This window comes from Channa argus, chromosome 11 (assembly GCF_033026475.1).
Source record: "Channa argus isolate prfri chromosome 11, Channa argus male v1.0, whole genome shotgun sequence".
In the NCBI taxonomy this organism is placed as follows: domain Eukaryota; kingdom Metazoa; phylum Chordata; class Actinopteri; order Anabantiformes; family Channidae; genus Channa; species Channa argus.
The window spans coordinates 4,737,988-4,749,470 of NC_090207.1; the positions used below are offsets into that span (position 1 = coordinate 4,737,988).

An 11,483-nucleotide genomic window follows, 5' to 3' on the forward strand; every position below is an offset into this window, starting at 1 on the left:
TGTTTTATTCAGAACAAGGCTCCTTAAATCCAACCTGCAGTTCGTCTTTTCGGCCACCAGGCGTCGCAAAGTGTCGCCCTCGTCATCAGTCCACAGTACTGAATCCTACTGTCTCTGGATGCATTAACAACTTCTTGGTGAAAACTGGTTTTAATCTGATCTATTGTCTCTTTAACGTGGGTCGTGATGAGATTACATTTCTGTTTCATACATGTTCAGTCACCCTGTCTCCTAAAAGGTTCATAAGCAACTAAACTGCAAAATCATTTTGAAGGGAACATTTGCTATTTGGATTATAGCCCTTGCAACATGTCTTTAATGAATGAATCAATACATTTACCTACAGACATGTGGACACTTGTTCATCACTCTACCGGAGTGACGATCTGGTAAAGTGCGGGGCTTTAATGCCAGATTCAGGAGTTTGATTCCAACGTTGTTCCAAGAAAGAACAAAAACCAGCTTCAAAGTGTTTTCATTATTTCTTAAAAGAAGTTCTCCTCTGTCCCTCTGGTTGTGAGCACAGGTCTACAGATCACCAGTGTTGGACCAACTGTAACAGATTGTGTATAAATATTGTTAAATGTTATGTGAATTACTTGGATTAGTGTTTGTTCATCATGGGCTTCGCTCAGTCCACAGTACTTTGGAATTAAAAATGATGCATATGATTTATAGTGAACATCGTTAGATTGATGTGATCACATAAACCGTAAAACCTCATAAACCCCATTTGTCTTTTATGGGACTAGACTTTGAACACAGGAATGTTCACATAGTGAGTCTCCTGTATAAAACACTGAAATAACTCTGAACACAAATTATCTGTACGATCGCTTGATAAAGTCTGATTAACTGCAACATATTTACTTCCTTGAAACTGTATGTAATCGGTGCCACCTGTTGATCCCGCTGCTGTCTTCCCATTGATTGGGAGGAGAGCAGATAAAGGAGCCAGGTGTTTTGGCGTGGAGTTGATGCTCTTTTGGTTGGAGGCTTGAGGTAACGCTGCCTGCTGTGTCGAGTGAGACGTCAGTGTTCGGTTAGATTTAATGGTTGAGGATGTTTGGATTGACTTGATGAACGTGCTCCTTTTTTAATATTGTATTGTTGTTTTGATGTTGCAGTGTGGCCACACAGCATGTTATATAGTCTACTGTGTGTGGGGACATCGATGGATGTAGTAGTGATTGCTCCGAGTGGTTGCATCACTGTTTCTTGTTGTCCGTGTGTAAAGTTGTGGTAAAGTTATTGCGTCCTGCTTTGTTTGACCGGTAGACGAAAAAAATCTGGGATTGTGTCTTGTGAGGGCGGAGTAAGTGTTTCCTTTTACTTTTTGGTTTTGTTTTAATTGTTTCTTGTGTTATTTGCCACTTCCTGTCCAAACCCTTTACGGATAATCAGGAGCCTTAATTCCCTCTGTGACTGACATTTAATATCTTTTACTGGTTATATTCACTAGTTGATTAAAGTAATGTGCGTGTGAAATAAAGCGTGACTTTGGTGTGTAGTGGTTTGTCTAAATCACCTCGGGTGTTAGAGTATAAGATAAAACTTAAATACGGTGGTTGTACGTTTGGTTTTGTTAATTAATTCGTGTTTTGGATTTGGGTCTCAGATGCTACATTTGTCTGGGAAAAGTTTGCTGTTCTCGAGCAGCTCGGATACTACTGAATATATCTTCTACTCCAGTACCTTGTTGGTGTACAAATACAGTAATACTGGTACGGTACGTTGAGGTAGGACTATGATGTGCGCATGCACAGGGGAGCTGTAAGCTGAGCGCCACCTACAGATCATATACTGTCATCACATGTCATCCCGCAGGACAAGAGACGAGCAATCGCAGTAAGACTGTTTCATGTGCGTTTCAAAAGTTATAAAGAGAGAAAATACCACTGCACAGTTATTAACTATAAGAGTCTGGGGTCTCAGTGACCTACAGCTTTGATATTGCATTGAGGAGAATGGATGGAGGTGAGGTCAGTGTGACCACTATATTTGTGCTGAATTTAAAGAAATTCTTTTAAGGCAACTCTGTGAAATGACATTCACAAAAATGGGCTGGGTGGAAAAGAACAAATGTGGGGTCACAGTAACTGTGACCTTTGATGTTTGATCCCCAAAATCGAATGTGTTAACCCATTAATATAAGAGACGTCCTTCCAACTAGAGAACTAATGCTGAGCTCTGTAGTGCCTAGTGATAAATCTCATAGAAGTCTTAATTCCTTTTTTTCACAAAAATGGGCTGGGTGGATAGGATAAATGTGGGGTCACGGCAACTGTGACCTTTGATGTTTGATCCCCAAAATCTAATTCCTCCTTCCTTGAGCCCAAGTAGATTTGATTTTGTGCCACATTTGAAGTTCCCTCAGGCATTTATAAACATATTGTGTTCATGAGAATGAGAAAGACTGACGAGCCTAAAAACATAATGACCGCTACAGATGTCACCAGCGTGGAGGCCTAAAAACAGTATAAAACACAATCACACATGGAGCTTGACTCAGAGGTGTTGAGTAAAACAATTGTTTTAATAAATTAAAATACATCAATAAACAATAAAACTAAACTGTTAGTTACATTTTCCTTAATTTCTGGGTAATTTTTTAAATCTGTTCCAAGCAGGAGGAGCAGCAGACCTAAATGCAGACTTTTGGAGGTTAAACCGGAACAAACATTCTGAGATTTGACAAAATACTGCAAAGCACAGATTCACAAAGACTCAGAAAATGTAGGAAGGTCCTGTAAACAAAGTCTGCTAATGTGTTGACCCACTTATATAAGAGACGTCCTTACAACCAGAGAACAGTTTATAATGCTGAGCTCTGCAGAGCCCAGTGATAAATCTGAGGGTGATAAACTGTGTTTTAACAGTGTTCTTAAACAGATTTAACAGACTACTCTCCTTGTTTGTGTCGTATCACAGAAGTCTTAATTCTTCAGTTTTTATCTTTTAATTTCATTTTTAACACTTTAGTCTCAGTCAGTGATTTGTTGTCAGTAATTCCAAAAACATCGTCCTGTTTATCGTATTGGAAATCAGTTGTACAAAAACTAGTTTTAAACTTCTGTTTCTATGAAAATAACGTGAGCACATAAATTATTTAAATTCTCTCTAAACGAGTCATTAAGAATTTTGTTGTACTTGTTTAGTTAAAATGTATTAATGTTATACCCCCATTAATACATTTTAACTAAACAAGTACAACAAAATTCTCTTGCTCCTTTTAATGAAAATGTCACAGCTGACTCGTGTTGCCCTGGTGATCAGCACTCTCTCCTCTCTGATCTGTTGTCCTCCCTCCTCTCTTGTCTCTCTCCTGGTCCCCAATCAGCCTCCCTCTGTTCACCTGTTGCCTCTCCTTTTATATGCTCCATTCACCTGTCTTTCTCTGCCAGATCGTCTCTCGCTTCACTTGAGCAACAAGCCACTCTCTGGCCTAGATAATCTGTGTGTTGAGTTTGAGTTCTGTTGTGTGTTTTTGGGATTTTATATTTATTCTCCGAGTGTCTGAGTTTCTGTTTGTTTTTGACACTTTGGTGCCTCCCTTCCCGGCAGCAGTGTTCCAGAGGACGCCTGTCTATTTTTCTCTATTCAGTAAGTGACTTTTGTACTCTCTGTATGCAGATTAAGAACTTTGTGGAATGATTATTTAAGAAGAGGATTTTAGCGCAAGTCTCTGGATAAGTGTTTGAGTTTCCTTCTCCCCTGCATCTTTTCAGTTGATACCTTCCTTTATTTGTAACTTTGTTTAAGTCCTTCTGTGTTTTGTCTCCCTGGTTTCTTCCAGATGCTTTTAGTTGCACTTTTATTTACAGAAGTGTGGTAGAGGATAGAGTCTGACAGTGGTGGAAAAAAAAACATTATTTTGATGTTGTAATTACATAATACAAAGACCTGCTACAATCAGATGATGATTTTAATGCTTTCACACAAAACAACACTTTTGTTTATTTATTTCGTGTTTGGGATTTTAAGTTATTTTCAGATCTTCAAGAAAAAGTTATACCTAATTATCTCTGATATAAACAAATTCATAGCGGGTTAAATATTAGACTGGGAGTCAAAAGACAGATGCAGGACAGTAAATACTGTTGTCCAAAGACAAATGACAGCTATAATCACTGATAAACAGCAGAACTTTAGAAGGCCTCTGATCTGCTTCTATGTGATAACACTAGTTACGTTTGGTCACGCCTCAAAAAAAATATCAATAAAATATAAAAAAGCAGTTTGATGGTCAAAAATAATGTTTGTTGAACATTCAAGGCTTCAGTTTGAAGTGTTTTAAACATCATGATCAGACACAACCACTAATAAAGTGTGAAAAGTTTAAAGTCCTTTCTCCTGATCAGTTTACAATTATCACCATAGTTTGTGTGAGTTTCACCATCATCACCATCAAAGCTTGTATCCAGTGTGTGAAGTTTAAGAAACAACAATGACAATATTGACCTTGGTAGAAAAATCAGCCCTTGTTCATGCAGTTTATCAGAGTGTAGAGACAAACAGCCTTAGTGATCATTTAGGTTGGAGGACTTGTTCAAACACACCTTCACCTTCCTGTCTGTGTATAAACCAACATTTCTCACACTGCTTTGATGATCTGACAGAAAGAAACAGGTCTGCAGTTTTTGTTGGAAGCCACATTCTGAAGGACATAAGGAACAAATTTCAGTCCACAGCCTGTTTCAGATAAGCAATAAAAGCAGATTGTACAGTGTATTTACATTAATGATTAAGCAGTTTAACATGTGGCTAAAAGTGAAAACAGCCTCTGACAATACTGAACAGAGTCATAGCTCCACTACAGAGAGAGAGATCACTGACTGGATCACACTGTAGAGGACGTTTAGACAAGATGAAGGCAAATTTAATTTGAGAGTCTTTCCTTTAAGGACAATTTGAGAACTGAGGAAATGGCTGAGAATACGAAGAAGTAAAGGAGGAAAATGTTGGTGAGTTATTTCTTTAAGAAAACTTTAGACACCAAAGGAAATGGCTGAGACTTAGGTGCATGGAAACACAGTCCATGTGAACATATTAGGATTCACATACACCTCTCTCACACAATTTGTCTTCTCTGTCCAAAATGTCAAAATATCTTATACATTGTGACTTTTATCATATATTTATCTGGAAACCAGCTGCCTACATAAGGAATATGTTTTGTTCTGATTAAAGAGAAGAATGTTAAACTCTAATTGGCTAACACCATCAGCATATTAATTTAATGTAACACATGACTGAGGAAAAAGAAAGTGAAAGTAGATTTTGACATTGTTGATCAGAACTAAGACGACATTAGAGAGAAAAAGAACTGCTGAAGACCTTACACTGAAAGTTGAGGAGACAATAATTTGGTGAGTCTTGTTCTTAAAGTTTAACTCACAAATGGCTGAGAAGATTGTACTTTTAGAAAGTTTCCTGACCTGCCATGTGTGTTCAGAGACTTTCAGAGATCCTGTGTCTCTGAGCTGCAACCACAGGTTTTGTTCAAGCTGCCTGCTAAAATTCTGGGAACAAGTTAAAAACAAAAACTGTCCCATTTGTAAAAGAAAATCTTCAAAGGAAGTTCCAATTGTGGACTTTGCACTAAAAGAACTGGCTGATTCCTTTGCTGGGAGACTGAAAGTTGCTTCATCTGAGACAGAAGGACAAGAAGCAAAAGAGGAGGTGGTGTGTGATAAACATCAAGAAGAACCTAAATTGTTCTGTAAGGATGAAAATAAGGCTCTATGTCTTGCCAGTGATTTTCCTCACCACCACAGTCACAAAGTGGTTCCTATAGAACAAGCAGTCAGTGACCTGAAGGAGCAGCTGAAATCTGACTTAAAGTCTCTACAGGACAAGAGGCACAAATACAAACAAGTGGAGAAAACATACAATGAAATGATTAAACGCTCCAAGAAGCAGCTGTTGTCCACAGAGAAGCAGATCAGAGCAGAGTTCAACAAGCTCCACCAGTTCCTGAAAGAGGAAGAGGAGTCCAGACTGGCAGCTCTGAGGAAGGAAGAGGAGCAGAAGGGGAACACTATCAGCTCAGAGATGAAGAAGATTCAGGAGCAGATCTCCTCTCTGTCAGTCAGTATCTGTGCTGTTGAAGAAGACCTGCAGAAACACAACGTGCCATTCCTCAGCAGTTATAAACCCACTCAGACCAGAGCCAGAGTCCAGTGCTCACTGTCAGATCCACAGCTGCTCTCAGGAGCACTGATAGATGTGGCCAAACACCTGGGCAACCTGTCCTTCAGAGTCTGGGACAAGATGAAGGACAAGGTCCACTTCAGTCCTGTTATCCTGGACCCAAACACTGCAAACCCCTGGCTCTGTCTTTCTGATGATCTGACCAGTGTGAGAAATGGAAACACAGACCAGCAGCTCCCTCATAATCCAGAGAGATGCACTAATTATTCTAATGTTCTGGGCTCTGAGGGCTTCAGCTCAGGGAAACACAGCTGGGAGGTGGAGGTGGGAGACCATCCTGACTGGAATGTGGGTTTGGCAAAAGAATCAGTTGACAGGAAGGGAGAACGAACTGCTTCACCAGATTACGGAGTCTGGTGTTTATTGCATAGTGATGGAAAATACACTAATGGAGTTGGTAAAACTGTCACAGTGAAAAAGATTCTCCAGAGGATCAGAGTCCAGCTGGACTATGACAGAGGGGAGGTGTCCTTCTATGACCCTGAAGACATGAGTCACATCTACACTTACAAAGACACCTTCACTGAGAAACTCTTCCCATATTTCAGTGTTGGAGAAGCTGCTGATGCCAAAACCACTGATATTAAAATATGTCAAACTGAGATTTTTCTGTCATTTTCAGAAATGTAAAAAACTGCTTCAACTTTTGTCTTTCATGATTTCTTAAATCATGAAACATGTTTCTGCTTCTTCTTGCCTTTTATTCTTTGTAAAGAATTGTTGCCATTCAGTTTAATGTTTACCCACTTTCTCATTGTTCTGAAGTTAAAAGTTCTAAGTGAAAATATTAATACACCTAAAATATTTTATGTAGTTTTACTTCAGTGACTGTTTTTAAAATAATAAATGGAAATGATGGTTCACTCGTTTTCTTTAACCATCTTTACCAAACTTTAACATGGCCACAAATCAAAGCTGTTTCTGACTCCTGATTAAATTGTTCTGGTGAACAGTGACTTCAGTTTTGTTCACACTTTATTGTCACTTATTTGTTGTCCATTATAACATACACTCACTGGCCACTTTATTAGGTACCTGTACACTCTAATGCAATCCAATACAGCAGCTCTGCCACGAATTCTACTTTTACAATGTTAGAATTTCTCAGTGTTTAAGTTGAACCTGTCAGAAATGTGATCATTTTAAACAGGGCTGCCAAAACAAAAAAATCTGTCAAACTGAGATTTCTCTGTCATGTTTCAGAGATGTGAGTTAAATGTCACAACTTTCACCATCAAAGTGTTTGTAGAACAGTTGTTCTACAAACAGCAGTTTATGTCTCTCTGAACTCATCATAACTTCACTCAAACATTTTGCATTTTTTTCCCTTCAAACATATGTGATTAGGTTTCACGAGTCTCTTAATAGTTTTTACTTAGTCTCTGTGTCTGAAATACTGTAAATGAACCAAACTGGTTTTTATGTATGAAACTAAAACCAACAAGACAAAAACAATGTTACTGCTAAATGTTCTGTATAGTTTGACGTCAATGTCTGTAATTTAAAAAAATCAGAATAATCAAATGTTAAACTTTTTCATGTTCACAAAACATGTCTGTTTGTGCATCATGAGTAATTCGTCAGGAATGCAGTGTGTTTTATTCAGAACCAGGCTCCTTAAATCCAACCTGCAGTTCGTCTTTTCGGCCACCAGGCGTCGCAAAGTGTCCTCGTCATCAGTCCACAGTACTGAATCCTACTGTCTCTGGATGCATTAACAACGTCTTGGTGAAAACTGGTTTTAATCTGATCTATTGTCTCTTTAACGTGGGTCGTGATGATATTACATTTCTGTTTCATACACGTTCAGTCACCCTGTCTCCTAAAAGGTTCATAAGCAACTAAACTGCAAAATCATTTTGAAGGGAACATTTGATCCCTGTTGATCCCGCTGCTGTCTTCCCATTGATTGGGAGGAGAGCAGATAAAGGAGCCAGGTGTTTTGGCGTGGAGTTGATGCTCTTTTGGTTGGAGGCTTGAGGTAACGCTGCTGCTGTGTCGAGTGAGACGTCAGTGTTCGGTTATATTTAATGGTTGAGGATGTTTGGATAGACTTGATGAACGTGCTCCGTTTTTAATATTGTATTGTTGTTTTGATGTTGCAGTGTGGCCACACAGCATGTTATATAGTCTACTGTGTGTGGGGACATCGATGGATGTAGTAGTGATTGCTCCGAGTGGTTGCATCACTGTTTCTTGTTGTACGTGTGTAAAGTTTTGGTAAAGTTAATGCGTCCTGCTTTGTTTGACCGGTAGACGAAAAAAATCTGTGATTGTGTCTTGTGAGGGCGGAGTAAGTGTTTCCTTTTACTTTTTTGGTTTTGTTTTAATTGTTTCTTGTGTTATTTGCCACTTCCTGTCCAAACCCGTTACGGATAATCAGGAGCCTTAATTCCCTCTGTGACTGACATTTAATATCTTTTACTGGTTATATTCACTAGTTGATTAAAGTAATGTGCGTGTGAAATAAAGCGTGACTTTGGTGTGTAGTGGTTTGTCTAAATCACCTCGGGTGTTAGAGTATAAGATAAAACTTAAATACGGTGGTTGTACGTTTGGTTTTGTTAATTAATTAGTGTTTTGGATTTGGGTCTCAGATGCTACATTTGTCTGGGAAAAGTTTGCTGTTCTCGAGCCGCTCGGATACTACTGAATATATCTTCTACTCCAGTACCTTGTTGGTGTACAAATACAGTAATACTGGTACAGTACGTTGAGGTAGGACTATGATGTGCGCATGCACAAGGGAGCTGTAAGCTGAGCGCCACCTACAGATCATATACTGTAATCACATGTCATCCCGCAGGACAAGAGACGAGCAATCGCAGTAAAACTGTTTCATGTGCGTTTTAAAAGTTATAAAGAGAAAGAAAATACCACTGCAGAGTTATTAACTATAAGAGTCTGTGGTCTCAGTGACCTACAGCTTTGATATTGCATTGAGGAGAATGGATGGAGGTGAGGTCACAGTGTGACCACTATATTTGTGCTGAATTTAAAGAAATTCTTTTAAGGCAACTCTGTGAAATGACATTCACAAAAATGGGCTGGGTGGAAAAGAACAAATGTGGGGTCACAGTAACTGTGACCTTTGATGTTTGATCCCCAAAATCTAATTACTTCATCCTTGAGCCCAAGTAGGTTTTTTTTGTTTTGTTTTTTGTGCCACATTTGAAGTTCCCTCAGGTATTCATAAACATATGTGTTCATGAGACTGGGAAAGACTGAAGAGTCTAAAAACATAATGATGACTGCTACAGATGTCACCAGCGTGGAGGCATAAAAACAGTATAAAACACAATCACACATGGAGCTTGACTCAGAGGTGTTGAGTAAAACTATTGTTTTAATAAATTAAAATACATCAATAAACAAAACTAAATTGACACATAGTTACTTTTTCCTGACGTTCTGGGTAATTTTTAAGTCTGTTCAAAGAAGGAGGAGCAGCAGACCTAAATGCTGTTTTACCAAAATCAACCTGAGACTTTTGGAGGTTAAACAGGAACAAACATTCTGAGATCTGACAAAATACTGCAAAGCACAGATTCACAAAGACCCAGAAAATGTAGGAAGGTCCTGTAAACAAAGTCTGCTAATGTGTTGACCCACTCATTTAAGAGACGTCCTTCCAACCAGAGAACAGTTTATAATGCTGAGGTCTGCAGAGCCCAGTGATAAATCTGAGGGTGATAAACTGTGTTTTAACAGTGTTCTTAAACTGATTTAACAGACTACTCTCCTTGTTTGTGTCGTATCACAGAAGTCTTAATTCTTCAGTTTTTATCTTTTAATTTCATTTTTTAACACTTTAGTCTCAGTCAGTGATTTGTTGTCAGTAATTCCAAAAACGTCGTCCTGTTTATCGTATTGGAAATCAGTTGTACAAAAACTAGTTTTAAACGTCTGTTTCTGTTTTTATGAAGATAACGTGAGCACATAAATTATTTCAATTCTCTCAACGAGTCATTAAGAATTTTGTTGTACTTGTTTAGTTAAAATGTATTAATGTTACTGGTTTTTGACATTTTGTTGCCTCCCTTCCCGGCGGCCGTGTTCCAGAGGACGCCTGTCTTTTTTTCTCTATTCAGTAAGTGACTTTTGTACTCTCTGCATGCAGAGTAAGAACTTTTTTGGACTAATTATTTAAGAAGAGGATTTTATTGCAAGTCTATGGATAAGTGTTTGAGTTTCCTTCTCCCCTGCATCTTTTCAGTTGATACTTTCCTTTAGTTATTACTTTGTTCAAGTCCTTCTGTGTTTTGTCTCCCTGGTTTCTTCCAGCCGCTTTTAGCTGCACTTTTAGTTACAGAATCTTGGTAGAGGATAAAGTCTGACAGTGGTGGAAAAAAAATTATTATTCTGATGTAATTACCAAATACAACGACCTGCTACAATCAGATGATGATTTTAATGCTTTCACACAAAACAACACTGAAGGTACAACAGTAACATTTGCACAAGTGTTTGTGCAGAGGACGATTAATCTGATTTCTCCTCCACCTCTGACTTATTTTGGAAACATAAATCACAAATTTTAACTGTACAATGACAGAAAATCTGCTTCCTACTTTGTTCATGTCTTTGCAGAATGAAAAACGTGACGGCACAGGAGGAGAGAGGAAACGAGAGAGCGAGAGAAACAGTTTATACACAAAGGAAGTTTTCATTTCAAAAAAGTAGTATTTTTAAAAACACTGGAGTCAAACATTCAAATAATGGGGTTAAAATGAGATCTGATAACATACATGTATTTTAATTATTCAGTTGGTTCCCAGTTTTTGACTGTTTATGTCTGTATTACTGTTTTTACCTCATTCTGTGTATATGAGGTTCAGCGAAGTACATCTATGAAGACAATAATACTATCAGTTAGTTCTTCAAGTACTAGTTATACATGATCATATCTCATACAAACAAACTCATAGTGGATTATATATTATCAGTATGTGTCACAAGCTTTTAACCCACTTCAAGATACAAATGCAGTATTTAGTTTTTAGTGGTTTTAATGTGAAAGAAAACACAAACCAATATATAAGAACTCGTCTTTTGAGTAGACTGGGAGTCAAGAGGACAGAAAATACTGTTTGTTCGACATTCAGGGCTTCACTGTGAATATGAGGTTTTAACATCATGATCAGACACAACCACTAATAAAGTGTGAAAAGTTTTCTCCTGAGTTTGATGTCAGTTTACAATTATCACCATAATTTGTGAGTTTCACCATCATCACCATCAAAGCTTGTATCCAGTGTGTGAAGTTTAAG

General features: G+C 38.1%; 1 protein-coding gene across 1 annotated transcript; it reads left to right on the plus strand.

The window, feature by feature from the left end:
* The first annotated feature begins 5,014 nt into the window (after window positions 1-5,014).
* LOC137136286 (zinc-binding protein A33-like) lies at window positions 5,015-7,247 on the plus strand. The gene has a single exon (XM_067521510.1). The coding sequence runs from the start codon at window positions 5,401-5,403 to the stop codon at window positions 6,841-6,843; it is 1,443 nt and encodes a 480-aa protein (XP_067377611.1). The 5' UTR covers window positions 5,015-5,400; the 3' UTR covers window positions 6,844-7,247.
* The last annotated feature ends 4,236 nt before the right edge of the window (window positions 7,248-11,483 follow it).